The sequence below is a fragment of the Phyllosticta capitalensis genome, assembly GCF_038381095.1.
Source record: "Phyllosticta capitalensis strain CBS 128856 chromosome Unknown BKA78scaffold_1, whole genome shotgun sequence".
NCBI classification, from domain to species: Eukaryota; Fungi; Ascomycota; class Dothideomycetes; order Botryosphaeriales; family Phyllostictaceae; genus Phyllosticta; species Phyllosticta capitalensis.
The window spans coordinates 2,295,382-2,322,800 of NW_027117439.1; the positions used below are offsets into that span (position 1 = coordinate 2,295,382).

At 55.2% G+C, this 27,419-nt stretch overlaps 7 protein-coding genes across 7 annotated transcripts; 3 read left to right on the forward strand and 4 right to left on the reverse strand.

The window, feature by feature from the left end:
* Window positions 1–1,578: 1,578 nt before the first annotated feature.
* On the forward strand, window positions 1,579–2,324 carry BKA78DRAFT_348825 (profilin-A; the record flags this gene model as incomplete). Its single annotated transcript, XM_066890696.1, has 5 exons — window positions 1,579–1,591; window positions 1,665–1,680; window positions 1,743–1,827; window positions 1,968–2,120; window positions 2,190–2,324. The coding sequence occupies 5 exons, from the start codon at window positions 1,579–1,581 to the stop codon at window positions 2,322–2,324; spliced, it is 402 nt and encodes a 133-aa protein (XP_066749496.1).
* Window positions 2,325–2,627: 303 nt separating this feature from the next.
* Window positions 2,628–3,463, reverse strand: BKA78DRAFT_14101 (uncharacterized protein). Its single transcript, XM_066882761.1, has one exon. The coding sequence runs from the start codon at window positions 3,377–3,379 to the stop codon at window positions 2,930–2,932; it is 450 nt and encodes a 149-aa protein (XP_066749497.1). The 5' UTR covers window positions 3,380–3,463; the 3' UTR covers window positions 2,628–2,929.
* On the reverse strand, window positions 3,325–4,879 carry BKA78DRAFT_14153 (HotDog domain-containing protein). The gene is made up of 4 exons (XM_066882774.1): window positions 4,610–4,879; window positions 4,185–4,557; window positions 4,005–4,098; window positions 3,325–3,910 (listed from the first exon to the last, which is right to left on the reverse strand). Exons 1-4 carry the CDS (start codon window positions 4,742–4,744, stop codon window positions 3,547–3,549), a joined length of 966 nt encoding a protein of 321 aa, XP_066749498.1. The 5' UTR covers window positions 4,745–4,879; the 3' UTR covers window positions 3,325–3,546.
* A 1,652-nt stretch (window positions 4,880–6,531) lies between these two features.
* Window positions 6,532–9,223, reverse strand: BKA78DRAFT_348827 (kinase-like domain-containing protein; the record flags this gene model as incomplete). Its single annotated transcript, XM_066890697.1, has 2 exons — window positions 6,532–7,969; window positions 8,019–9,223. 2 exons carry the CDS (start codon window positions 9,221–9,223, stop codon window positions 6,532–6,534), a joined length of 2,643 nt encoding a protein of 880 aa, XP_066749499.1.
* Window positions 9,224–11,031: 1,808 nt separating this feature from the next.
* Window positions 11,032–13,059, forward strand: BKA78DRAFT_334688 (chromatin remodelling complex Rsc7/Swp82 subunit-domain-containing protein). The gene is made up of 3 exons (XM_066890202.1): window positions 11,032–11,114; window positions 11,169–12,192; window positions 12,239–13,059. Exons 1-3 carry the CDS (start codon window positions 11,075–11,077, stop codon window positions 12,774–12,776), a joined length of 1,602 nt encoding a protein of 533 aa, XP_066749500.1. The 5' UTR covers window positions 11,032–11,074; the 3' UTR covers window positions 12,777–13,059.
* A 224-nt stretch (window positions 13,060–13,283) lies between these two features.
* Window positions 13,284–17,063, forward strand: BKA78DRAFT_291453 (uncharacterized protein; the record flags this gene model as incomplete). Its single annotated transcript, XM_066885899.1, has 6 exons — window positions 13,284–13,356; window positions 13,403–13,495; window positions 13,539–13,693; window positions 13,738–13,876; window positions 13,925–14,556; window positions 14,601–17,063. The coding sequence occupies 6 exons, from the start codon at window positions 13,284–13,286 to the stop codon at window positions 17,061–17,063; spliced, it is 3,555 nt and encodes a 1,184-aa protein (XP_066749501.1).
* Window positions 17,064–20,630: 3,567 nt separating this feature from the next.
* Window positions 20,631–22,888, reverse strand: BKA78DRAFT_14272 (uncharacterized protein). Its single transcript, XM_066882801.1, has 3 exons — window positions 22,604–22,888; window positions 22,048–22,557; window positions 20,631–21,993 (listed from the first exon to the last, which is right to left on the reverse strand). Exons 2-3 carry the CDS (start codon window positions 22,509–22,511, stop codon window positions 21,114–21,116), a joined length of 1,344 nt encoding a protein of 447 aa, XP_066749502.1. The 5' UTR covers window positions 22,512–22,557; window positions 22,604–22,888; the 3' UTR covers window positions 20,631–21,113.
* Window positions 22,889–27,419: the final 4,531 nt, after the last annotated feature.

A 27,419-nucleotide genomic window follows, 5' to 3' on the forward strand; every position in this document is an offset into this window, starting at 1 on the left:
GACAATGCTGATGTTCGAATTCTTGTCTTTGTGTTGTCCTCTATGGTTTGTGTCTTTTTTTCTTTTGATGGCCAGCCTGACAGACCCCGCCTGTCGAGTCATCTGGCCGACATGATGCTTGCTCAAACGTGTCATGCTAGCAACGACTACTGACGACGTCATTCTGGTCAGATACGAACGGTCCTGGAACATTTGGCCATCAAAATATCTTCAGCTAAACTACCTAGACTCCAAAATCGCAGATGCCCTCTCCTTTCTCCTGCAAAACATCTCAGGACTTCTCCTTTTCAACATGACACGACAGCTCAACTGAAACCTGCATCACCGCACAGAGGAATCCAACAACTAATGGTCGATCAACCGCAGCCGCTGAGTCAACTCCATTAAAAAGGCCTATAGAATTCCGATCAACGTTCTAGAAAAGGAGGATCGTCATTCGCTAAATCTTGTCGGGGATGAGAACGCTGTGGACGCATTCCGAACCGGAGCCGCTTCCATTGCCAACGGGTTTTCTTCGAGGGAGAACCTGGGTTTCATGGTTGGATCTGTAGTTTCACCACCTCGCGACTTGTATGGCAACGTATCTGCTGTACGGCGACTTTTGAAATGAAGGGCTTTGTCTACAGTTTCCCAATTAGGAGCACTTTACGCGAATACCAGTAGACTGTTGAATCCCAGAAGAATACACGACAGTCTACTCAACAAAGCACAAATTGAGCCATTGCCTGGCCGGGACAGTCTGAGAGTCGAGCCATCTTTCCAGACGATCATCACGGTCCACAGAAGCGGGATCAGCCTTTCCCGCCGTGCGTGGCATGCGCCCCTGGATGCGTTTGTCGTGGTGTGCAGGTCTGCAAGTCATCCTTGTTGCAACGGCATTCCAGCTTAGGATCAACCTAGCAGCTCAGCAGGAACACGTGTGTCTCTGTATCTCTGTCTGGGCTCTGTGGATGTTACACAAGGCCTGATTAGAGTCGAAGAGGAATCTTTCGTGATAAGCGCGCGAAGCGACGACATGGCAATATCGTCAGCTGCGTGCTGCGGTGGTACAGCTTGGCCTGGACAAGGCTCAGATGACGCCTTTTCCATCGGGACCGTCTGTCCCCGCCTGTTCGCATTGCGCGAGCTGCAGGATGGATGGTTCAGGAGGTAGGTAGTCAAGCTGGCAAACTGACCGAAGCATATGTTTAGAATCTGCCGATACAGAGGGCAAACAAAGGCGAAGACTTGATGATGAGCATGAGGAGAGATATGACAAAGACCAGTCCGCAAAGAAGAAATAGACATGATCAGGAGAAGTAATGGCAGAGAGATGGAGTTGAGGTCAGGCCGATCCCAGGCGGTCAGCGAGGTCCCGGTCCCGACTGACAGCCGGCGACGTGAGACGCAGCCCAGCGGACCTGAGGAGGGAGGGGCACTGCGCTGGTAAGCAGTGGAGCCCCCACTCGACCACTCAACTCGCCAACATCGAAACCCTATTCTTTCTCCTGCTCGTCCATTCACTCATCACCAGTACATAGCTCCCTCTCTCTCTCCTCGACTCCGACAACACCACCCGCCTACTCCATCCCCATCACAATGTCTTGGCAAGGTATGTCGCCGCTCCTGTTGCTGCTGCCCCTCTTCGCGCCACCCGAGCTGCCATCAACTGACGCATCGTCCAGCATACGTTGACACGAGGTACTGCTCTTCGCCCAGTCCACAGTCGACCGAGCCCGCGCATGCTGACAATCGCACCACAGCCTCGTCGGCACCGGCAATGTCGACAAGGCCGCCATCTTCAACGCCGAGGGCAACAGCGTCTGGGCCGCATCGGCCGGCTTCACCGTACGTTCATCGCATCCCCTACACCTCCTTCTAGTCCACACCCGGCGCATACATGGGCCGCCTGCGCACATGGGCTGCAGCCTTGCGGCCAAGGAGGGGCCAAAATACACGCAAGCACGTGGGCTGACGTAGTGTGTCAGGTTGCTCCCAACGAGATGCAGGAGATTGTGAACGCGTACAAGGACAAGGGCGACGCCAACGGCATCAAGCAGGTCCAGAGCACTGGCCTGCACGTTGCTGGCGAGCGTTTCGTCGTGCTCAAGGCCGACGAGCGGAGTCTGTACGGAAAGAAGGTGCGTAGGCGCAAACATGCCCTCCAACCCCTTGGCTCTCAAATCTGCTAACACGCCTGTAAACAATAGGGCAAGGAGGGTCTCGTCATTGTCAAGACCACCCAGGCCATTCTCGTCACCCACTACCCCGAGAGTGTGCAGCCCGGCGCTGCCGCCAACACGGTCGAGCAGCTGGCCGACTACCTCATCAGCGTCGGATACTAAGGCCTGATGAAGCATGGCGGCGCACTTCGTAAACGCAGCAGTGGTGGGTCGCTGTTGCGCACCGGGAACAGGAACGAGCGCCGCAAAACGACGAGGGGGGCCCACGATGGCGATTCACACGGAATGATGAATGCGCTGTTGATGTTGTAAACACTTTAACTGGCATTACACCACCCTTCCTGGCGAGGGCTCGGGTTTCAGGTTCGGTTCTTCGGACTTCATAGAGAAGCGCAAGCAGCAAGGAGCGATGGAGTAGTGGTGGTGGATCCATTTATTGGAGGTGTTGGACGTCCTACCACCCAGCAATGAATAAAATCTCTCCAAGATCGCATCTCTCTCCTCCGTCTATGAAGATGTGCGCTTGACCCTTGAGATTCAAGCTTCGGCAAGCACTACTGCCAAGTCCATTGGCGCTCTTCCAGTGCAATCGCGCTGCAGCCTACCTAGGTTGTTGTTGCCTACCGAGCAAGCAGGCATCCAAGCCCAAATCTTCTTCGTCTCTGCGCAAAATCGGCATGACCTTTACATCATTTCAGTGTCTGGCTCAGTAGCGTCCCTGTGTGCTCAAAGAGAGACGTAGACACTGTGCCTTGCTTTTTCACCATTCATGTCCTTTTATGTATCCACGTCCCACGAGGAGAATGACAGGGCGCAGCATTCGAGCAGTGAAGCACGTCTTCTATGCATCCAGGGGAATGGGCAGTCCTTGGGAGAATCCTCTTGGTCCATTTACACATTTTTTTCCAGGTCAAACGAACGAAACCAAAAAGCCAAAAGCTGCGAATAAACGCGCTCCTGGGGTTTGTGGGTAAACTGTCGAAGATGACGTGTCCCAGATTGTACCTTTGTGTGGCTCTTCTGCTTGATCTTGTTTGCCGACTTTCTGTCCAGAATAGAAGAGTTGCCCAAGATGGGAAATTTTGCGTCGATTCTGAGCAGCTGTGTTTATCCGAAAATGGAGGACGGAGAGGAAACGGAGCGAGAAGGGGGAGGGATGGTGATGCGTGCTCAAAATGGCCGATAGACTGGCAGCTCCTTGCTGTCTCTCCTTTCATTGCGCGACCTATCAAAAACTGGGATACTCACAGCCTGCTGCACAGAGCCTGAAGTTCAAGAAGCCGTTCTGATTGATGGACAACGATGCAGACAGGAGCAAAAAAACGACAAGCATACATGCGTGCGTACAGCGATGCGATATCATACCCATCCTCCGTCCACCAATCTACAACTTGCTTCCCGCCTTCCCCTTGACCCCCGTGACCCTCACCACGGCGCGTCCATTGCTCAACACCACCTTGCCTCCCTCGACGCGGGTGACGAACCTGACTTCCTCCCAGCCCTCGGGCTGACCCTCGGCGGGGCCGCTCCGCCAGAAGTCGCTGACGAGCGTGTCTCCCGGCTTCACGGGGCTGGCGAAGCGCGCCTGGAACACCTTCAGGTTGGCCGGGTCCGAGTTGCAGAAGGTCGCGAGCAGCCCGTGCGCGGTGCTGTTCCAGCTGTACAGCCCGTGCATGATGCAGCCGCCGAAACCCATGGCCTTGCCGGGTTCGGGCGTTGCGTGCAGGGGGTTGTAGTCGCCGTTGAGGCTGCGGTCAATTGTCAGTTTCTGTTGTTGGTGGGGGGGATGGAAAGATCATTGTAAAGGTTGGTAGGGGTATATAGGGGGCAAGAGAGACGTACCGGTACAAGTGCGCGGTTTCGGGGCCAGTCTTTTGGATAAATGTTGCGTCGGGCGAGCGGTCCTTGGGCGGGGGATAGTTGACTCCCTTGGGACCTGTGTAGTGAATTCGTCAGCTCAAGTTCATTTGTACATCTGCTTTCTGAGCAATCTCTCCTCCTCCCATGGCTCTCTCGACTCACCCTTAGGACCTCCCCAACCCCCCTGTCCAACATAAAACCCACTACCGACCACTCTGCTAAACACCTCTCCCGAGCTCTTCTCCACAAGCAGCGTCTCCGTCTCGACCACCGTCCCGGGCTTGCCCTTGTCATACACGCCCAGCACCTTCTGGCGAATCTCAAACGTGCGGCCGGCGCTGGTCACGGGCAGCGGCTTGAGGACCTCGATACGCCGCTCGCCGTCGACGGTGCGCTTGGCGTCAAATTTGGGGATTCCCGGAATGGGTGGGCCTCCAGAGGTGCGCGCGTAAAAGTCGATCACGTCCGTGTCGGTGTGCTTAAAGGGCAGAATCAAAGGGTAGGTTGGGAAGGCGGCAAATTGCGGGTGCAGTTCCTGAGACGGTTTTAGCAATGACAAAGGTTGCGATTACGTGGGGAGAGCTTACGTAGAGAAAGTGCAGCTCGTCGACGGTACATCCGATGCTGTTGGCAAAGAGCAGCAGGTCGCGCTTGCCCCAAGCGACTTCGATGGCCGGGTACTCGAAGCCCACGCCGGGACCCTTTTGCTGTTGGTCGCTCATTTTCTTTTACTTGGTTTGCTTTTCCTAGCCTCTTTCTTTGGAATCTTTTTTCGAGTTGAGTCCGAGAGCAGCTTCTGGAGCTTGTCTCTTCGGCAATGACGTTCAGGGTCTCTCCCCTCGGTGGATTTTCGATTCAGTCGTCAAGAACGGATCTTGCGTCAGCGTCGAGCTCTCAAACGGTCTCAAAGCTCTCCAATGCTTCCACAAATCTCTTTCTTGACAAGATAAGGCTATTCGAAGTCGTTGGCAAGTTGGTGCTTGGTCTCCGTGTGCCAGCGGGGAAAGCTGGGGATGTTAAGCACCGCACCACCGCATTGGCCATGCGGTCTCGCTTGGGGTGAGGTGGGTGGGGTGCAGACGGCCGTACCGATGCCGAGGCAGTGGACCACGCCACCAGGGTCCGATGGGCTTGGGAGGAGCTGTCGAGTAATCATCGTAGTCTATACCTATTGGAGTTCATGAATGCTGACGCTGTTGATTACTAGCAGCATCTTTTGCTTGCAGGTAGAAGGTGAAAGAGTCAATCAACAGTTAGCGTTGCGGTGAGAATTGAGTTGACAGTTTGTTCAAGCTTTGTGCACCACGACTAGTAAAAGCCGGTAGATCCATGGACGGTATCGTGTCAACAAGGAGAATGAGCAACGGTATGAAGCAACGCTTCAGTTGAGCTCACAGGATTGCGACAGTTTTTCGAAGAACCGGCGCAAATCGTGCTCTACTAAACCACAAATTCTTCTGGGCCTGTTGGCTTCAAAGAGCAGTAGCATCGCTCATCACTTCCGTACTTTTCAACATGTAATATCAACAGGTATCCATCTTTTTTCTTTGGATACTCCAGCCACCACATCCAGCTCCTCCCCTCGAACCATCCGAATCCAGCCCAGGTCCGGCAACACCACCTTGTTACTGGGGTACGGACGAACATTTTGGTCCAACAACCTATGTACAAATTGCTCTCCAATCCCGTGCTTCTCCACCATCTTCTTTTCACAACCACCACCATCATCCAATACACCGAGTCACAATCATGTCGGACAAGGTAGATGGTGAGGAGGAAACGTTTTGATTCCACGCTGCTTGCTGCTGCTGCTGTTCGTCATTTGCATTTAGGGTGACTTTAGCCGGAACTTGTAATCTCGCGCAACCTAAGAGACGAAAAACGAGGTAAAAGGGGAAAACGGGAATGGGGTAATGGGGTGGGGAAAGACGCTGAATTTGGATTGGATTGAGCGAGACCGCGACGAGAGAAAAACATGCTATGATGCTCCGTCCCATGCAAGTTTGATGGAGAAAAAAGTGGAAAATAAGAAATTAAGGAAATAGGGAAGGGGGAGGAAGGGCTCAAGGGTGATGAACAACTCCAGTGTGGGATTTGTAAAGTCGAAAAGGCTGGCTGTTTTCGCCTCTGCAAGCTCACCGTACCCCTCTCCAAGGCGCACCCGTTTTTTTCGTAAGCAGCAGCGACCCTGGTGTTGTTGTTCTTGCAATCTTCCACCACCGAAACCGGCGACTTGATTACTTGTGATAAGACGAGCGCCAGGGTATCGCGAGAATAGCATAACCGCCCATCAAGCATTTGTTTGCTTTGTTCATTTCGTAGTGACCAAACCGGTAACCGAAACCATTGGAATCAACTTTTGACCCAAAACCCGAACGGAGCCGAAATGTCTGCACAGCGACGAAAGGCAAGAAAATTATCCCTTGTAGCGAGAAAAACGAAGCTCAAGAAACCCGTCGACGGGAGCATCCTTGCCCGTGGAATTCGAAACCTGCGTTCCTGGCTCCTGTCAGACTTCGAAACCGGCGCCGTTGGAGTTGTTAAAGATGGGCTCGTCCGTCTCTGGATTTCCACTTGATTCGATGCCAGTCATTCTGTCCCCGCAAGCTTGCTTGGGCGACTGCGGCCAAGGCTCTTGAACCTTCACGTCTTCGTCCATGGGATCCATGCTACCAAAGTGCTCTTCCATGTGGCTATCGTCGACAAAGGTGAAGCCCTTGAAGTTGGCTTGCACCGTGGGCGAGAGAGGCGTTGAAGCGGGGTTCATGCCGGCGGCAAGAGCGGCCGCGCGCGCATTGAGAGAGGTGGCTTGATTCAGAGCGTTTGTGAATTCGGGGTCAAAATTGGACGTGTCCAATTCCGACTTGAGCTTGGGTTTGAAAGGCGGGACCAGGTTCTTCTTGGACAAGGCGTCCCAGTCAATATCGGCGAAAAACGGGTGGGCCTTGAGCTCCTCGGCGTCCCGGTTGGCACCCAGCCTGTGCTTGGGGTTGCGGTTGAGGAGACCTTTGACAAAGTTGCGGCCCTCAGTGCTGAGAGCATCGCGCGGGAAGCGGACCTTTCCAAACGCAATGTTCTTGTACATTTGCTGAGTGTCTTCGGCGTAAAAGGGGCTCCATCCACAGCACATCTCAAAAACCAATACGCCCAGGGACCAGAAGTCGACCATTTTGGTATATCCATGCTCATCTAGGAGCACTTCGGGGGCCAAGTACTCGGTAGTTCCGCAGAATGTGTTTGTCGTCGAATCCTCCGTAAGGTTGGCCTTGGAAAGACCGAAATCGCACAAGGCAATGTGACCATTGGCGTCCAGAAGAATGTTCTCCGGCTTTAGGTCTCGATAGACGATGTCGTGTTCATGGAGGTGCTGGAGAGCTAGAATGAGCTCGGCGATGTAGAATTTGGCCCGAGCCTCGTTGAAGCGTCCTTCCTTTTGGAGATGCCAGAACAACTCTCCTCCAGACATGTAATCGGTTACCAGGTAGAGGTCCGTCGGTGTCTGGAATGAAAACTTGAGGCCAACGATGAATGGTGAGTCGGCCATGGCGGTCCGGACCAAAATGTTGCGCTCTCCCAGCGTGTGCGCAACTTCCTTCTTTTGCACAATCACCTTCTTGGATAGCACCTTCATCGCGTAGATGCGGCCTGTGTCCTTCTTGCGAACCTGGAATACCTGGCCGAATGTACCCTTGCCAATGAGCTTCAAAATTTGGAAGTCTTCCGGCCCGAATTGCTTCTTCTCCGCCCTCTGGAATGTCAAACGCAGACGGATTTCGCCAGTTACGAGATCTTGCTCCCCTTCTCTTGGCTCGAGGTGAAACCATGTGTCCAACCCCTTTTCGTGTTCCACCAAGGCGGGACAAAATCTGACGTGTCCCAGGAACGCCTCCTGGTTGGACTTGTCGTACACGGAAACATCAATCTCGGCGTGATCACCCACGACGTCACTGCAAGCGTCAGCCCTATAGTGGAACAGGGCAAAAGCAGGTGACTTACAAGATAGCCTCATGGTCCCACTTTGGGTTTGTAATCTCGTCCAGGTTCCGCTCCCTAGAATCAAATCCGTGGCTGGAGCTCTGCCGGCTCTTCATGGGAATCGCCATGGGCCTTCCAGAATCGCTGTCGGTACGCATCATGGCCATGGAGCCTCTTGGCGCCTCCTCCTCCTTCTTTGGTCCTGCGGAAATATCTTCTGCCCATTGAAATTGGCATACAATGTACGGGTCCACGCTTGGCTTAAGTCCGCGACCCTCGACAATGGAGACTGAAAGTTTTCCTTTGAGCGCCGCGCAGCTCGCTGCGCCCGCACCGTTCGAAGTGCTGCTCCGCGTGGATTGAGAGGGGTTGGAGACGACAGGCTGCTTGGCTTCTTGGGACTGAGTACGGGGGGTCTGCGGCGGAGTGTTCTGAGTACGAGCCGCACTTTCAGTTAGCGTCCTGCTTTCCTCGTTTTGTGCCGATGCCGAAGGGCGCCGCGAATCAGAGGGGGTAGCAACGACGGGGCTAGACTGGGAGATTGGCGTGATTTTAGTGACGGGATTCGAGGGATTCGCAATGTGTGCAACAGGGGCAGGAGAGGTCGTGGTGATGCTGGAGAGGGGACTGGAGGGCGTGATGGTGTGCCGGCGAGCAGCGGGGACGGAAGAGCTTTGGTTGGTGCCGTTCGCAGAGCGCGAGCGGGGAGGCGTTGTAGGCGGATTTTGAGCACTTCCTTCGTCCTTGCTCGCTCTGTGCAGTGAGGATGCGGATGATATTGGTGGAGTTGGTAGAGAAAAGGATGGAGTGTCCTGAGGCGCCGCAGCAGCCATGCTCATCTGCTCGTGTGGAAGCAATGGCGGACTGTTTTCGCTGCTGCCGCCAGACCTGCTGGGCGAGCTGGGAGCGGTCGGCAGAGCGTCGGCGCCTATCCTTTGACCCGCCGCATGCTGCGCTCGGCCATCTCCATCCTTTTGTGCTGTGGTGCTGCTCAAGGGTTGTGTAGAGGGCTCAGAGAGCGACGGTCGGGTGCGGAAAACCAAAGGAATCGACGGGGTGGAAGAACGAACCTGGCCAAAGTAGCTGAGAATGCCTGGCTGTCGCTTGTCTGTTGGGTCGGGGCGTGGTGTTGCGGCGCCGGGCGGCGTAGAGCTGTTAGAGCCGATGTGGTCGTGCTCGTCATCGCCGACGCGGCTGGAAGCGGTGGTGTGGTCAGCGGACGGCATGGCGGAGGAGAGGATGCGGAGTAAGAGAGTAAAGGAGAGACTGAGTTGTAGAAGAGAGAAGATGGAGAAGTGGAGTAAATGATGAAATGCGAGAAAGGCTATCTATTTCAAGAAAATTGGGCGGATCGCAAAATCGAACCACTGGTCCCCTGGTTAAGCGAAGACGAATGGCGTAGATCAATCAGTCCAAACCAGGATTGATGGGGGACTCAACAGCGGCGGCGGACTCGAGACGCAGGCCTCGAGCTTTTGACCGGACGGCGGACAGAAGAGCGAGCGACGACGGGAGAGGGCAGAGACGCAGGAGCGTAGTAGTGGCGGGCAACGGAGCGGCGCGCTTCAAACTCACCTGTGCTGCTGCTGGTGGTGCTGCTGCGAGCTAATAGCCTGACGTAGCAGGTCGGTGGCACTGTGAGGGTTTAGACCAGTGTCATGGCCCGCGTGGGTCGTCATCCTGGCGAGCCTTGGTCTGGCAGAGAGGTCGGCTTTGGACGAGGACGAGGGATGCGAGGGCGTCTGAGAGAAGTGGTGGACCGAAGATAAGGTGCAAGTGGGCGAAGCGCTCAAGCTCTTGGACGAGGATAAGTCGGGCCTCAGCGGCGGGCGTCTCGGAAGCGGTGATAAAGTGGTGGATAGAAGTTGAGATGGTGTTGCAGAGGGATCGCCTGCGGCCGGTGGTTGGTTTTCGCGGACATCCTTTGCGTATGAATATGGCTTCGTCATATTCTCGCTAGAGAGGCCGTCGCAGGGGCAGTCAGAGAGGGACCGACGGGGGCGAATGAGGGTGGATGATTGGGCGGGCAGGACAGGGTGGGGCGATGTGTGTCGTGGTGAAGGAAAAGACTCGACGAGCAGAGGCCACAAGAAGCTCCATCACTTGTCCAAATCCCCTAACTTGACGGCGGCCGACCCACTCGTTTCTTCACCTGTCAGAGTCACCGCTTCTCTGGCACACACACTGCCCTGCTGCTTGGGAGGCCCCAGGCCAGCCAGCAGCCAACGCCAACCACGTCCACAGCAGCATCAGCACCAGCACCAGCAAATACGCCACCCGGTGCGGCCCAAAGCAGCCGAATAGCGCAACAGGCAATGTCAGGGCAGAGCCGTGGTCAACTGTGCATGAACCGGGGCTTCTACTCAGCACCTCTGCCTCGTCGAATCGTCGCCATGTGCGACCCACTCGACATGTATCTACCAGCTCCTGTCGCCCTGCTCGCCTGACAGACGCAACACAAAAGGAAAGCTCCTGGAAAGCCGCCCAGCCTGCCACCTCATCGCAGGAACTAAACATGGCCCAGGGATGGCTCCTTGTGCTTTGTCTGTCTCGCCGTTAAACAGGTGGCTGGAACGGCCGGAAATAACTTTGAGCCAGCAAAAGGAACAGGTCCACGCCAAAAGTTATTTGCGTCTACTTTCTGTACATGTATATTCCACATGCCGCCGGTCAGGTCCAGAGGTCAGCTCTCTACGGCCGGTAATATCAATCTTGCTTTGGAATTCCAGTCTTCTGCAAGCTGATAAGGAATCTCTGCAAGCACGGGAGAGCAAGCTTCATGGAGTACGAGTTCCTAGGCTTGCTAGGTCACCTATGACGCTATATGCTGCGAGCGGCCCGGCTTCAGGACCATGTCAGCCACGCCATCCGATCGCCGTCAGCCGGCATTCGTCGTCGGCGTGGTGAGGCTCCGATTTGTGTAAATTTGATTAGATAAGACAGAATAAATCCCAATTAGGACTAGCCTAACTGCTCCCTCAACCACCGTGCCTGCCGTCTTCACGTCGCCCATTCAATCAACTGACTTGCGCGCCCATCTGCGACGGACGCGCCACTTCACCAAAGTGCACGATACCATGCCTCCACGAAGATCTCGTGCCGCTGCTGCCGCCGCCCGTACGCGACACCTCCCCGACAACCACCTTTGTCTGTTCTAACAATCCGTGGCAGGTACACCGACGCCTTTGGTTAACGACTCGGACCTCGACCCTGCAGATGCTCCCGAATCCGCTCAAGACACGCCCCAAGCAACCGATGCCGACCCAGACGCGCCCACTCCCGTTCAAGACCCCGAAGATGACGACGATGCCGAACCAGAGGTAGAAGCAGAACCATCAGAGCGCTCCTCTCCGGTGGTCCAGCAATTTCCGCGCAAACGTCGCCTGGGACGTCCGCCCAAGAATCGTCCACCTGACTGGGACAACGCCGACTCCAACAATGACAACGACTCGCAAAGAGGTACTCCGGTCAAGCGCCGTCGTGGTCGTCCTTCAACCGGCGGCTTCAGAGGCAGGCCGCGAGGAGGTCCGTCGCACGTAACACGCGTCCCAATCGACAAGGAAGGGAACATGATGGATGTCGTCGACGATGAAGTCGCCTTGCCAGAAGACCCCGAGGGAGAGCAAAAGGTGGACAAAATGGGCAACTTATTGGGTGGCAGAGACTACAGGGTGCGCGTATTCACCATCAGTGGACGCGGTGACCGGCTCTACATGTTGTCCACCGAGCCTGCCAGATGCTGTGGCTTCAGGGACAGCTACCTCTTCTTCACCAAGCACATGCAGCTCTACAAGATCATCGTGACCGACGAGGAAAAGCGCGACCTAATCGACCGCGAAATCATCCCCCACTCCTACAAAGGGCGCGCCATTGGTGTGGTTACCGCCAGGTCCGTCTTTCGCGAGTTCGGCGCGCGAATCGTGATTGGTGGCAAGAAGATCATCGACGACTACTACGTTCAAGCAGCTCGCGCAAGAGGAGACATCGAGGGCGAGCTCGCAGATCCCAACGACCGTCTGCCGCCACCGGGCGAACCCTACAACAAGAATCAATACGTCGCGTGGCACGGTGCTAGCGCTGTGTATCATACCGGAGGTCCAAGCGTGCCTCTGCAAAATGGCAAAGCCAATCAGGGCAAAAGGAGAATCAACATCACATCAGCAAACTGGCAGTTTGAACATGCTCGCTCTACCAGGTAAATGTCTTCGGCATCACGTCTAGGACGTACTAACTTTGTGCAGTCGCTTCAACAGCATACTTGCTGAAGCCCGGCGCCTGAACCTCGCAGGCACATATGATGTGCACACGAACCTGATGCTTTTCCCAAAGATCACGCAGCCGACACATGCTCGCTGGGAGCAATTGCCAGTCGAGACAGATGAATTCGATGAAGAGGACATCGCCGCAGTTCCCCAGACCAACGGTGTGCCAGCAACAAATGGCGTCAACGGAACAAAGCGCACGCAGCCCTCTCAATCTTCCTTTGGCAAAGTTCCTCCAGTGGTATCTCGCAATTTCCTGGTAGTTGACACGCACTTTCAATCTGCACCCTTGACTGGCTTGGGCGTGCCTGGCCCAGATGGAGACTTTTACGACATTGGCGTCAATGGCCTACCCAACCCGTCTGAGGATATTCTAGAAGAGTTGCCAGAAGAGTGTCGCAAGGCGCTGCAAGAGGCCAAGGAGAAAGAGCGCGAGTGGAAGAATAGCTGGAGCACGGAAGCTGTGGATGGCTGCAGGAATCAGCTCAAGATTGGATTCATGGGCGTGCCCGTCTGAGGGGCTCACTTTGACCAAGAACCCATAAATGGCGTTTGGGGGACGATGATTCGTTACGACCAACTGATATCCCACCCGAACTTGTACTCTAGCTTATGCCAATCCGTGGCATGGCATCGTTCGAGCATCAACATGATAGAGGCTAAACAAAAGCTCATACTTGAGCTCATTTCCTTTGCTTGTCTTATCAATTTCCTACTCTTCCTTGCCTTGAAAATTGCACCTGTCCGAGAATGTACACGCAAACCCGACAAGACAAAAATAAAACCCACTGGCTCGTGGTCGCGCAATGCATGGCGGCAGCTTGGCCCAGACTTGGCATTCTCCAAACACAACGCTTGCGGCATCACGGAGAACAAAACCGTCCACAATACCATTTTTCTTTGATCCCGGCTTGCGCCATGATTTTCCTTGTCTCATCGCCCATCTTCTTCTCTTCTTCCCCGTACATATTCTTCTAGGCAGGATCAAGTCTGCGTCAGTGAACAGGTCTCGCGGACAGCAAAAATGTCTAGCAGCAACAACATATCGTGTCCGACTCCCTTCGTGCCGGACACAGATTATCCCAGCAGTAAAGGCTGTAAGTGTATCGTCCATGAGAGCGTATCTGCCACTGACTCGAGCAGACACTGCTGGCCGCTTTTGTGGTCTCAATCCAACAGGAGCAGGAACGAAATGTTGCCTCCCGTGTCCCATTCAAGATTGGGTTTACAGCGATGGTACGTCCGCAGTCGAGAACCGGAACAAATTCTGACTACTTAGACTTTCTCTCCCACCTGCAGACTGCCAACTGGCTCGGAGTCGCTTCGTTCTCGCTCATTTGCTTCCTCTTGATATCTTACCTGGTCCTCCCTCCAAACAAGAGCGGTCGTCACTATTTGACGATTGGCAGTGCCATCGCTGTCATGTTCCAGACGGTACGTTGACCGAAGACATAAAAGAGCTGTGTTGATTCGTCTAGCTTGGCCTGTTTATACCACTGGGCACAAAACCAGACTTGTGCTACGACGAGATAACGCCAAATTGGCAGGCAACTGACAATTCGTGCGCATGGTCCGGTGCCCTGCTTTCTCTCGGGTCTGTTGGGGTGGCATACTGGGGTGAGTAACGGACAAAGAGCAACACTGCCACACTGCTAACCGCTGCAGTCATGCTGCGCGCCATCTGGCTCAACATTCGTGTCTGCTGGGACAAGGACCCAGGGAAATGGTTCATGATATTTGCCATTGCCAGCGGCATCGCGCTGCCCGTTTTGTTCACCGCGCTGTCCGTATCCATCACAGGCGTAGCCTACCGCGTGGGCATGACGTGCCTGCCAAACCACGAGCATGCCATGGAGACGCTCTGGGTGTGGCAAATCATCTTTTCCAGCGCCTCGATTCTGATCCAGCTTTGCACCACCAGCTATTGCATCTACGTCTATTTGCGTGTGCTGATGCAGTCGCGCGGACAGCACATCAATTCGGGCTCATACGGCCAGAGTGCGCAGCAGAAGCCGCAGACTGCGTGGCGGCGGCTCAGACGGCTTTTGCTCCTTCAATGGCGCACCATTACGCTGACTCTCATTGTCACCATAGAGACGCTGTACTTTGTCTTGATCTTCTGGGCGCAGGATCGACGTTTTGGCGAGGTCAACACAGCCGTCACAACAGCCAGCTCTGTCCGAACTTGGAGTGCATGCCTGTTCTTATCCCAAGGCAACAAGAATGATTGCATTCACTATACAAACAATATTCGACTGCCCGAATCATCTGTGTTGGGGTCATTGATTCTGCTTGGAGTAAGTTGTGACCAATCTCTAAACTTCTTTACTGACATTTATAGCTCATTGGCATGCAACACTTTATTCTTCTCTCACAGCCGCGCCTCTTCAAGGGATGGTGGGAGTTGATCAAAGTACATGGCTTCCGTCGCCGTGGCTCAGATGTGCCTTTGACCTCACTTTTGCCTCAAAACGCCAAATCGCAGCGCGACAGCGGAACCTCTGCGCTACGCAGTCCAACTCCAAATACTGGCGGAAGTGGCGGTAAGACTGGCAATGATACAAGCGCACAAAGAGCCGTTTCCCCTGCATCAAAGACTGGCGCAAACATCACCGAAGCGGAGCAGACGCCTCCGAAAACAAACAACTCAACCACTACCACCCCCACGACCGCAACGACAAAGACGGCCTACCTCTCGGCCAACACGACTCCAACGACTCCAAAAACCCCAGCCACGAGTCTCAACCTTTCGTCGCGACCATCTTTCTTTTCGCGCCGCGCCTCATCCCACACGCGGTCTCCATCCCGTGGTGGTCCTATCGCGCGATCTCTCGCCAACACGCCAACGCACGCGCATGACGGCTATGACGAGTTCGATTCGGATGACGTATATGGACCAGATGGGGGTCACGCGCCGCCACGCACCATCTCGCATCCATACGGGTTCGCGCTGCCATCAGAACGAGCCAGCACCGTGACAGACCCAGCGGAGCGGCGACGGTTGGCGCGATCAGGTGATATTGTTGATTTCGACTTTCAGCAGTACGACCATGACATACGTAACAGCCGCAGTAGCGCGGGAAGTTTCGATGAGGCGGCGCGGGGCAACCTGCGCGACAGCGGCAGCAGCTATGGCGCCAGCGGAATCGGTCTAGGCATTTCACTGCAGCCAGTTGGTGGGAGCTTGGGAACAGGTCCTTGGAATACTCCAGCTGCTGCACATGTAGCAGGGAGGGAATTGGCGGAACAAGAGGGCAGAGGGGTGAATAGCCCCGGTGTCTCGAACCCCTTGCCCCTGAAAAACCATCCGGATTACTATGCAGCGTTTTCGTCTGCAACGGATGACTGGCAACGCCATCGCCCTTCTACGCCGCCACCACCGCCTCTTCCGCTCAACTTTTCGCGGAGAGGCAGGGGTAACGGGCCTGGGTTTGCTGGATCTGGCCGTGGTGTTGGTTCTGCCACAACCTCAACCACCGTGCCCAACACTGGTGGAATGCACCCTACGGCAGCTGGACAACGCAAAGCATCGTGGGCTGGATCGAGCGGCGCTGTGTCATCAGTCGGATCATCGTTGGGGGTCGGGTCGAAAGAGCGCGACAGCGTAGGCGCAACGAGTACTGGCCGCAGCGTGTCACCATTTGCTACGGGCGAGTGGGAAAGAATGGACCCTCCTGAACAGCATGGTGTCCATGTCTCCGACTACGCGTACCTCGAGGCCCAGCAGCAACAGCAGTCACACCGCCGTCCTGCGTCGTCGCTTCTGTCTGGGTCTAACATTGCCCTCGCACCTACCACGCCGCCGCCTTCCACCAACCTGCCGTCGCTTCCTGGACCCGGGCCCTCGTCACCTCCTCACTCACCCATTCAAGGTTCTCGCACTCCTGCTTCCCGAACTGCACTCGCCACGCCTCTGACGGCGCCGTATCAGCATCCCTATGGCCAACGAGCCCCTTACGAGCACAATTACAATCACCCGTCAATCTCGCCCTTTTCCTTCCAAGCACACAGTCAGCAGCAACGCCTTTATACGCCACCCGACTCGTCGTCGCCAGGCAACAAAGCCGCTGCATCAACAACATCGCTGTCCACAACATCTTCTTCCTCTTCCATGCCGCCCACACCCACACCTGCCGCCAAAACAAGGTCCAAAGACAAACGTGCCACCGTCGCCCCCGCATCAGCTCCGCATCTATCGAGCGGCACGTCTCCTACCTCGCCAAAAATCAAGCTCGGCCGCAGCGCAACGACGGCTGCCCTGTCAAGCAACAAGGGCGCAGGTGTAGCAAACCCTCACCGCCTCCCCAGTTGGGCACGCGGCACGGCGGAGACGCTCGGGTTCAAGCTGTCTCAACCAGCCGTGAGCGAAGAAGGGGAGGAACTCAGAGATCCTCAGGCCATTCGCGAAGCGGTGCGAGACCAAGGCAGGGGCAGGGGTGGACTGGGCATGCATCCTGTGAGCCCGGAGCCATCCGAGCCCGAAGATGTTGTCGAGGATGGTTCCAAGGGAGAGGCTGCGTGGCGGTCCAGTCGCTTCAGTAGCGGCAGCTCCACTTCTGCTGGCTCCCCTTCTCCTCACCATGACACTTTTGTGGATGCGCCCGAGGGCGACAGAGGAGGCAAGAGCGGTGGGTTCCTCGGTGTTGGGAGCAGGAGGTGGAGTGGCGGGAGCTGGGTCAATGGGAAGAGGAGGAGTGGGCAAAGCATTTTCAGTTCGTTGAGTGGGCTGAGTGCTTCGAGCGCAACTGGCACTGCGGATGAGGGGCAGAGCCAGGGACAAGGGGTCAGGAAGAGAAGTGTGTAATATCCATGTGTAGGTTGGTTTTGGGGTGAGCATGTATGACACAAGTTGTGAAGGGAGTGTTCTAGTGTGCAGTACCATTTTGGAAAGACTCGATTTCGACAATTTCGTACATGGGGTTTCAAGGCACTGGAGTTCTTTTGGTTCCTGGTGCTTATTTCGCCTTCTTGTGGGCAGAATAAAGGGAAAGAGCCGTCATCGATTCACGTCGTTTCCACTGGGTTGAGCGTTGACCTCGATAGACTTGTCGCAAAGTGGGCTTGCAACTTTCCGACATTTACAATGTATTGAAAATGCAAGAGTGAGTAAGAAATGGAACCCCAAAATGAAGGATGGGAGCGGCTTCTTTCCAGACGCTTCAGGCTGTCCTTTCTCCCCACAATTCAACTAAAAAATGAAGGGGGTGAAAACTGTGCTGGAGAAATCCAGCCATGCTCTCCGCTTTTTTTGCACATCCCTCGACTAGTTGTATTCTAGAGGGTTGGCCAAACTCAGATGAAGTAGACTAAAGAGTACATCACGGCGATTTGGGATGAATGAGAAGCCAGCTTGAACAAAATTGTAGAGCTGCAAACAAGAGGCAAGTATCTGACTTGATAGACTCGGGAGCTTTTTGTGACTCTCGAGATTTTTACGTCGTTTTTGATGAGCAGCTCGTTCAAGCCCGGACCCAGTGTTCTTCATGAGCTGTAGACCCGCATGATTATTTTCATGATTTCACGGCTTCCAGTTGAGAGGTAGGAAGGGCGAGATGAACTAGCTAGACTCGGATTCTGGAGGAGTTTCATGCGATACAGAGCACAGTCAACAGACGTGAGTGGTTTCGTCCAGCAGCCTCTCATGTTCACCTGCCTCTTCTTTCTAATCAGACGACGAAGTTCGTTGCTCTTGCTCCCTTGTTCACTTTTGACACTGTTTTCGATTTTCTAGGACAGCGCTTTGTTCCTCTTGTGGTCATGTCTAGAACAACGCCCTCCTTCAGACCGAGCTGCTCTTCGACGTGTTGGATTACAGCAGACCGGGAAAATTGACAGGGATTTCGAAACTCAGTCCTCTTCTTGAATGTTCGCTTAGGAAAATCATCACCTTTTCGTAAGACTCGGAACCAAAAAAAGAGCTTCAGTCTTGCGCCTCTGAAGTCCCCTCGAGAGTCATCCACTCGACTTTCCCTTCTGTCGTGGTATAGTGGAAGGCAAGCATTTCCTCAGACCTTTGAGCTCCCTTTTCTCGATGTCCATCCGGTTTCTCTGGCCGTCAGATGTGCAACCACTGCAACGAGATTTCCAATGCCACCCCGCAGCTCCAGTTAGCAGACTGGCAGAGCAGGATATCCTAGTGGCTCAGATTCACGCGATGCACGTGCTCCGATGCGTTGAAAGCGGAGGTGCCACCGCACGTCTTCACGACGTGCGCTTGCTCCAACAGTGGCTTGCAAAGAGAAGGCGGCGCGGGGTGTGCTTGAATGGTCCCTATAGCTACTATTTCATAAGCTCAAGCTTCCAAGTCTTTTGGGAGTAGAGTGCTTAATCACTCCCTCTGTATACGTATCCTAATGCTAACGCGCCAAACGATGAAGTTGCCATTTCTTTTGTAACCCTCCTCTGCGGCTGCTGGTCTTCAACATGGTTGGAAAAACTCGCCTCTCACCATCGTCGCCATCCAATCAACCAGAAACTCCGCACCAACCTACCTACCCACCTACCCGCGGGCCGACGGTTGTTGTCTGGGGCGTTTCACATCCGCTCGCCGCTCGCGCTCAACTGTCCGTCATCGATACTCATCCCTCCCGCCCCGTCGTCTGCCCGTCTGCCCGTCTGCCCGTCTGCCCGCTTCCGCCCGCCGCCCAAACCCCGTCGCTTCCCCGGTTCATCAATGTTCGATTGAGCAATCTTATTTATTGAGACGCTCTAGGCACCTCCTGCTATTTTGCTAATTTGGGGAGGTCGGGGCGAACAGGGGATGATGGGTTGGGCGTGGGCTACTGTATACCGTCGTCGTCGGTTGCTGGCAGAGGACGACCAATCAAAGTTCTTTTTGAGTTTGAGCGCATTTGCCTTGGTCGATTGCCGAAATCAACCATCATCTCAGCTGTCTCTGCTCGGTGACTGCCTTCAGAAGTGGTGCTTGCACTTGCTCTTTGGTTGCACCGCCTTCTCTCCGGCCTCATCTCCATCTCTACAACATTCAGCAGCTTGAAACGGGAAGTGAACTGTTTTAGCCACAATTGGAGCCTTTTTTTATTTGAATTTTCTCTAGACAAGTGTTTGGTACAGCTTGGTACCGTGGGTTGAGTAGTACCCAGACGACAGGGCAAGGTATGGAACGTACCCGGTACAATCGTAGGGTTGTAAGTGGGAGAGCAAAGAAGCGAAGACGCTGAACAAACATGGAAACCGTCTCTTGCCCTGCTAGCCACGCATGCTTGTATAACCTGCGAGAGAGAGACTACGCATGAGCTACCCAAGAAAGACAGCAAGGAACAGAGACGGCAAGATGCAGCAAGACAAAGCCGCAGCGGGCCAGGAACCAGTAGAGCTCTTGAGCCTCCTAGCAATCCCATTTTGCGCCCTTCTGCCGCTGGAAACCAGACCAGCGGCAGAAAATAGGCGGGAGAGCGCACGAGCCGCGTGGAGTGAAGCAACCTAGGAAGACTCTAGTGTTTGCGATTGTCTTGATCCCTGACCCGCGCAAGGGAGAATTGAAAAGTTGGAAGCAAGGTAGAGAACGAAAGCTGCAAAATGAGACGAGAAAACACAAGCAAGAAGCAGAACTCCTAAAATACAAGAACGGACAGCGTAAAACCCATAGTCGGCAGCAAACAGTTCAGCAGTCCGCCCAATGAAAATGTCTCTTTCCGTAGTAAGTGCTTTGGCTGTGGGGTATTTGCATCAGCGTCAGTGGGGGTGGTATAATGTATGCAACGAAACAGAACCAAGTCAGAACAGCAGCGGACAAAACATCCCCTTCTCCTCAGTCCCCAGTGTCCTTAATCCACAACCAATTATTCAATCAAGAAACAAACCAACGCAACCAAGGAGAGAAAAGCAAGTCACGAGTAAAAAACCAAATCAATCCGAATGCCATTAGTGTTATCGAAGAGAAAAGTGTGCAATTCAAGCGAACCCAGCGAGCTGAGCTAGCATGTTGAGGCTGAAAAACTCGGCGCAATAATCCGCACCCGGGGGAATGTAAAATGTCGAATGAATCTCAAAAGTCGTCAAGTGGTATTGGAATGCTCGTGGTGCTGTGCAAACGGCATAAAACGTATGCTGGGGTGTTGTACGGAGGAAGCGGGTAGGTCATCGCCGGGAAAGCCGGCGGTGGAGGCCCAAGCAAGAAAGCAAAACCGGATATCGCAGAATCGAATGAGAAGAAAATAGCAAGGAGCGGCAGTACGTAGGCTCAGGGAGTCCTCGGGGGACCAAGACGCGGAAGGTGGACCGAAAGCGAAGAGAGAGATACGTAGGCTCAGGGAGTCCTCGGGAGCAAGACGCGGAAGGTGGACCGAAAGCGTAGAAAGAGAGCCAGCGCGGTGTTTGCCGATGTGTCGCGGAACGGAGGGAACCTGATCCGCTTGAAGCAGAATTTTTAACGCGCAGGTGAGTGCAACCGAAAAAGCCCCGTCGCTGCAAGAGCCCAACCAACACCGTCCAACATTCCCCCCCCGCCCGAACCCATGTGGTCTAGTCGCAATTGTAAGAACAAAAAACCTTTGCCATCCCAATGAAATCTACGCAGAGCAATTTGGGGATGCGCATGCCGTAATCGTCAAAGCCAAGCCGGTGTCGAGGCGCCGGTATCGAAGAGGAGTTGTAGGAAAAGCCGATTCCGCAAAAGCGTGCCGTCGTCAAAAACAGGAACCAGAATCTCGGTATCGACAGGAAGGAGACTGGAGTAGGAGAGAAGAGGAAACGCGTAAAGCTTTTGAAAAACAATCCCCAAAACTTTTTTCAATGCCAATATTCGCTGCTAAAGCAATGCGAAACAAGTCTGAGACGTATTGACAGCAGTCAAGAGTCAGACAGCCCATGCTGCAGCGCGCCTTGGACTTGCTCAGCCCGCAACAGACTGAGGGAAGCCGGCAGCCATGAAGTAAGGTGGGTGCTGGCGGGCACAGTAGATGCAGTTGCAGCCGACCCCGTGACCGCTCCACAAGTGGTGGCCGTACGCAGGAGTGTAGGCCGCCGGCGTAAAGAGCGGAGCCTGCTCTTGCGGGCTGGGCAACTGGTAGGGAGGGAAGCCGAAGATGCTACGACGAGTGTAGCCCTCAGGCGGAGCCCAAGTGCCAGGTCCGCCATAGTACTCGGGGGTCGTCGGTCCTGTGTGCGGCGCGGAAGCAGGAGAGCGCTCAGTTGTAGAGCGCCAGGGATCGTGCTGATAGCCAGGTGTGCCGTGTTGCGAGAGGGATTCGCACGAGGAGATGGACTTGGCGTACGTCGATTGAACAGGAGACGGAAGCTTTGGCAGCGAACGCAGACGACTCATGTTGTTCTGAACCCTCGTGTCGATGGGGGCGAGCTTGGTCTGGTTGGCAACGCGTGCCGCAGCGCGAGCCTCATAGTCCTTCCAATGCTCGTGCCACGAACTAAAGCCACGGGATTCGTTGGTGTCGCGGTGAAGGTTGTAACAGAGTTCCTTTAGCCAATCCCGCTCCAGATGGTTGAGTTCAACCACGTTGATGCCGCTGACCTCGGACCAGGAACGGTTGATGAAGGTATTGTCGTCGAGGAACTTGCTTCCCAACATCAAAGCCGTCGTCAACAGGCGGTAGATTTGAGAGTCAGGGCCCTTGGGCGGCGCACGAGACATCTCCATGCGCGTCGAGAGGTAGCTGAGACTCAGCAAAATGGTAGCCGAGGGCAGGCGAGTCGCACAGAGGACCTGGTGGACCCACTTCCGAAAGGACGGAGGAGAAGGACGACCTGGTTGAATGCTTCGCATAACGTCAATATCTGCCAGGCAGATGGGGGAGTTGAACAGTGCATACATTCCCTGTGCCATTTCAGACACAAAATCCGTCATGATCTCCATTTCGTAGTCGAGCTTGGCGCTAACGCCACCGACAGGCTTTTCATCTTTCATGGGCACGTCAACACGCGGCTGCTCCTGCATCGGACGCTGCATGTTCATGTCGGGCATGGGAAGAGGGAGGATAGGCGCGCCAACAGACTCGTAGTAAGGCGGAGGCTGGAAGTTGGAAGCGTTGGCGTTTGGGTAACCCGCGTGCTGAGGGTAGCCCATTTGCTGGGGAGCCATGCCGGAATGGTGGCCGTAGCGGTCTGAGTAGTCGAAACGGTGCTCCTCTTGGTTGCCGATGCCGGGCGCGTTGTAGTGCTGCTGCTGCTGCTGGTACTGCATGCTTCCACAACCGTTGGCGTTGTAGCTCGGGACGAACTCTGGCGGCGACAGGGGAAGGTGCCGCGGCATGGGCGGGCGAAAGAAGGAGGGCATTATGGACTAAACAGTCGCAGCGAAATAAAAGAAACGGTAGAACAACCTGCGAAAGTCAGCGGTGCAATGACGGGAGAATCGAGGAGTCTTACCGTCTCTTTTATCTCCGACCGAGCGAACTTGAAGCAAAAGCTCCGAAAAGGACCAGGCGAGAAGATCTAGTAGCAGTGTCTCATGCGCAGCGGATGGCGAGTTGGCTGAGGATGTGTGACGAAGACTGGGCGAGTTGTCGATGTTGCGGTGGAATAGCGGTGACAGCAAATAGGCCGGTCTATGCGCGGACGTTGATGTGCGGTCGTTCACAACTGGAGTGTGAAAGTGAAAACTGGGACCAAACTACAATCGAGTTTGACCAGCGAGTAGATGACGGCAACCAGGTGGTTTTCTTGGGTGCTTGTTGTCTTGACAGCGGTGTCGGTCGATGGACCAGGACGATTCTAAGTCAATAGCTCGTCGCGGGTCGGCGTCGTGGGAAGCCTTTTGTCGACCGCCCTTTCAACAAAGCAGCTCGGTCGCTGGTCTCGCTGGGAGAAGCGGGCCTAAGCGGCAAAAACAAGACGCTGCGAGAGTGTTTGCGTTGCAGTGTCGTCAGGCTTGGAAGAGGGGTGCAATCGGTCGGTCGGGCGACGGGAGAGAAAGCCGTGGCTTGGAGAAGATTCTGCTAAAGTCGCTGCAGGACACAGGACTCGGGCAAAAAGAATTCTCACGATGCCAGATCTCGAGCCACGGTATGGATGGAGGGTAGGATGGAGGAAGATGCAAGTCGGTTGCGGGAGTTGGGTGGGGAGTGGAGGACTTGTAACTTTTTCGCAAGCACGGGTCTTGTGGTCGGGGCCAGGGACGGCGTGCAGTGCGGTGGGCCAGGAGACTCACAGCCGAGGCGCGTGGAGGAAGGGGACCCGGACAGGGAGCGCTGTGGCCAGGGCGCTTGTGTCTCGATTTGTCGCGGCGCAAGGAGGAGACGGTTGGGGAGGGAGGAGAGTAAGAGAAGAAAGAGTGGTGAGGATGGGGAGGGCGAAGGCAAAGAGATGGTGGAGGGTGGGTGGAGAAGGGAGGAGTCGGCGGAGAGACGGACTAACTAGCAGTGAGTGGTGAGAGAAGCGAGAGCCAAATCCGGGCAGCCACGAACCACGCAGCGTGTGAGTGAGCAGCGAGTCAAGTTGGCATGATAATTTTATCCGCGACTCTGGCCCTTGGCGGCGAAATTACTCGACTCGCTCTACTGCTGCTCCCTGGCTGTGTCGAGCCAAGGGCAATCTTCTAGAGTCCCCTTGGACGTCGTCACACATGAGATCCATGGCGGCCGTCACGATCGCGTCGCGCTGTGGTGGCAACGGTCCAGGAAGTCATCAAATGCTGCTGCCTCTGGTCGTCGTCGTCGTCTTGGTGGTGGTGGGCAAATGAGCCACGCCGCGTCTGACCAACGCTCTCTGGCCGGCTGAGACAGGTTTCATTGATTCCTGGCCACTCGAACCGCGGGGGCCTTGAGACTCTCTAGTCTATCGTCACGATTGCTGCTGCTGTTCAGGTAATTGAAAGTGTTGACGCGGCCAGCGCCTCTTTTGCTAGAGCAACAACAGTACATTCACAGACAAAAGACTCACAGCTCAACGGCTGCTGCGCCCCCATTCCTCATCGTTTCCAGTTGGGTGCCATGGCCATCGCACGTGCACCAACGATTCCCCGTTGCCTCAGCTCTCTCTCATGTGCGTGCCTCTGGCCTCCTCCGTATCCTCCTCCGGACTCCTCGTTTCCGTCACTTTTAGAAATTCCTCGTGCGTGCCAGACGAGGCCCTGCGTACCATGTCGTGGGGATCCTGCGGGACAGTCTGGGCGTCGGACCATCCGCATCACTCCTGCCATTTTTTTCGATGGCGCTTTTTTGTTGCTCGCTCTTTGCCGGCTGCACGCGCGTTGACTGATGGATGACTGATCGAAAGCCAGTCGGAGAGACAAGACATAATGACATGTTCAACAACACGTGGATATTATTCAAGGGGAAGCGTTTAAGCGCTGTGGCTGTCCCCAATCCCATCTCACAATCTGCCCCGGCTCACTCACGGCCGTAGGTGCCAGTTCGACGCATGGCAGACTGACCTAATCACCCGAGTCCGTACGCCGTCTCAGACAGAGGAGCATGCCTGAGGCGGTGCCCAGGCGAAATGGCCAGGGGAGCGACAAAAACAAGAAAATAAATGGCAGAAGCCAGCAGCAATCTCTGCACACGCCAGCCACGAGCTTGCGGCATATCGTCCGTCAAGATAGTCCACTTCGCCACGTTGTACTGCGCGGCGGCCGTCTGTTGTGCTTGCTCACCCACTCCACCACCCACCCGCCTCGCCTCGACGACATCATCATTGGCAACCATCCATCAATAGGTTCCGTCATCGACACCAACCCAACGCCAGGTAGTTTCCGTCGCCGTCGCATTGTTCCCCTCCCTCTTCTCCGACGTCATTGTGCGCTCCGAAGTCCAGATCCTACCGGTCCCGGATACCCGACAATCCCCGCCGTTTTGGTTCTCACCACTCACAACTACGCTGCAGCTGATGTTGCTGTCCTTTGCTGTTGACTCAATCCGCGCTGAGGCGCTAAAGCTACAGGCGAGCTCCATGTCTTCGCAGTCCATCTGTGGCCAAGGCATGGGGAGAGAAATACCGCGGCGCCACTGGTTGTCCATCGTGTTGTGTCGCTCCTCGTGCTCCCTCACAGCCCTGCCATGCCCAGCCAGCGCAGTCGTCCAGTCCGTCCGCGGTAGCAGATGACCTCACCTCACAGGCCGACGGCTTGTTCCTTTTTGCCTGGTTTGAGTTGTGAGCAGCGTATCCGTAGGTACTGTACAGACGCGGTCGATCGGCTCTCATCGCATCTCCACTGCCACGCCTTCAGACCTGCTGCGCGCTTCGTATCTTCCTCTTCAGCCCGCGCGCTCAGTCCTCCCGCTCACCAATAAATGCATTCGACTCACGAGCTACCTGGGCGCAGCCAGTCAGCAAACTCTGGGAATCTGAACTTGTCGAGCAGCAACTCTGCAGACAGGCCGCACCCGGTCAACTCCGCCTTCTCTTGTCCTCGCTTCCGGCGTCGACCTCATCCCTCCCGCTTCCGTCTATCCATCCCCATCCATCCCATCACGCTCACCTCCCCACCACCCACCCCTTAGCATGCCATGCACTTCCTGATCGACCAGCCCTCGGCAAACAGAGGCAAACCATTGTTCTTAGCATCACCACCGACTGGCTTAGCCGCCAACTGCCGCCGCCTTCCCACATAGCCGTCAACTCCCTCGCCCACCACCACCCTGCTGTGTGGGTGGATTGGTAATGCACACCGGGGCTGGCCCAAAACCAACCAACCAACCACCAAAACCTCGACTCAGCCGAAAATCCCACCCCCGATCCCGGACACGTGCATATGCACCCTCGCTGCACCTGCATCTGCAACGTGCGCGTGCATCGGCCGCCAGCCCCAGGCATCTCCTTTTTTTTTTCTTCTGATTCTCGGTCTTCTGGCTGGTTGGCTGCTGCGAGGCTGGAGCGAGCCCCCGAGCAGCGTAGGTGGGTGCTGGCTGCTGGCTGCTAAGAAAAGGCCGCGGGATTTTCCGGCGACTCTGCTCCGGCGGCAGGAGAGGTGGGCAGACAGTAGCCAGGCAGGCAGATGCTGTCGGCAAATACTTATGCGAAGATGATGAGATGCGACCTAGGTGGGTGTTTTTCTCCGGCACGTATATCGCGGCACTCTCCGCAAGGCGAGCGAGGTAGATGCGAGAAAGCAGAGAGGGGGTTTTGACCAATTTTGGAATGATCCTGAAGGGAAAAGGGAGACAGAGAGGGGGGGGACAACTCACGCCGCCTCGTCTCACTTGATGCCCACGTCAAAAAACCGCATCGTGGTAGGTACAAGACGGGGACGAAGGGCCATCGTGTTTTGGAAACCGAGCCTCAAAGAAAATGACGAAACCAAAAACCCCTCTCCTCTCTTGTGGCACGCGCTTGATGGATTGCGCGCTGCCTTGCCCATACTTCATCTCGCCCACTGAGAGAGGGCATATTCAGCATTGATGCACAGGGCGAACTGTGAGAGCGGCCGGCACGCGATGAGGGAGCAAGGCCGCTTTGAGTTGGCTTCTTCCTCCGACAGACACACACATGGAGATCTGCTGCGATATGCTTTTTGGCTCTCGTGCAACTTCGCTTCCGGAAGAAACATGCAACATAAAGGGGTTGTTGGATATGTCGCCTCACTTGGAAGAAAAACCATCAACTGCGTGTGTAACTCTGACCAATGATGCAACATTGAGCCGCTGTGAGAGACGATGGTTTGATATCATGACCACCGCAGCGTTTACACTACCTCGTGGTGCAACTTTGACCAAAATGCTTCTTCGGCCCGGCGAGGGAAAGGAAGAGATGGATGGGGTGGAACGTGGTGAATGTCAGACAGGCATCAAGAACCAGTGGGCGAAGGGCAGAGTATAATAAGATGAGGGGAGAGGGACACAAGCAGGGGTGGAATACGGGCTAAGGGGTGAGAGGAACCCAAAGTGCCAGGGGTGAATGGAATGAAAGGAAAAGGCAAGGGCAGGTGGACGGTGGCACCGATGTGGTGATTGTTGAGAGCTCACGAGGCAGAGTTGGGAGTCGACAAGACGAGAAACCAGACCGATCTAAATAGTCGTGGCAGCAGCACTTCACGGACATGGACAAGAAAACGAAATGAAGAAGCACTCGATTCGCAGTACTCCAGACGCCAGTGTAGGATGAGCGGCCCAGCGGCTACCATGGTATTTAGCCAGCTACCCTACGATACGAAGACGCCTTTGCCTTGCCTAGCCAGTCGTAACCCATCCCAATGAAAACACCTTTTTTTGAATTGCCCACCACTCAGCAGCAGCATTGCCGCGGCAGC

Bases quoted from the DNA above. Each gene is read 5' to 3' on its own strand.
- BKA78DRAFT_334688 (XM_066890202.1), top strand. From the start codon at position 11,075: ATGCCTCCACGAAGATCTCGTGCCGCTGCTGCCGCCGCCC. The intron at 11,115-11,168 runs GTACGCGACACC...AATCCGTGGCAG, and splicing joins TGCCGCTGCTGCCGCCGCCC to GTACACCGACGCCTTTGGTT. The intron at 12,193-12,238 runs GTAAATGTCTTC...AACTTTGTGCAG, and splicing joins GAACATGCTCGCTCTACCAG to TCGCTTCAACAGCATACTTG.
- BKA78DRAFT_14153 (XM_066882774.1), bottom strand. From the start codon at position 4,744: ATGAGCGACCAACAGCAAAAGGGTCCCGGCGTGGGCTTCGAGTACCCG. The intron at 4,558-4,609 runs GTAAGCTCTCCC...AAACCGTCTCAG, and splicing joins ACGAGCTGCACTTTCTCTAC to GAACTGCACCCGCAATTTGC. The intron at 4,099-4,184 runs GTGAGTCGAGAG...TTCACTACACAG, and splicing joins GGGTTGGGGAGGTCCTAAGG to GTCCCAAGGGAGTCAACTAT.
- BKA78DRAFT_14272 (XM_066882801.1), bottom strand. From the start codon at position 22,511: ATGCCCTCCTTCTTTCGCCCGCCCATGCCGCGGCACCTTCCCCTGTCG. The intron at 21,994-22,047 runs GTATGCACTGTT...CGTTATGCGAAG, and splicing joins TCTGAAATGGCACAGGGAAT to CATTCAACCAGGTCGTCCTT.
- BKA78DRAFT_14101 (XM_066882761.1), bottom strand. From the start codon at position 3,379: ATGAAAGGAGAGACAGCAAGGAGCTGCCAGTCTATCGGCCATTTTGAG.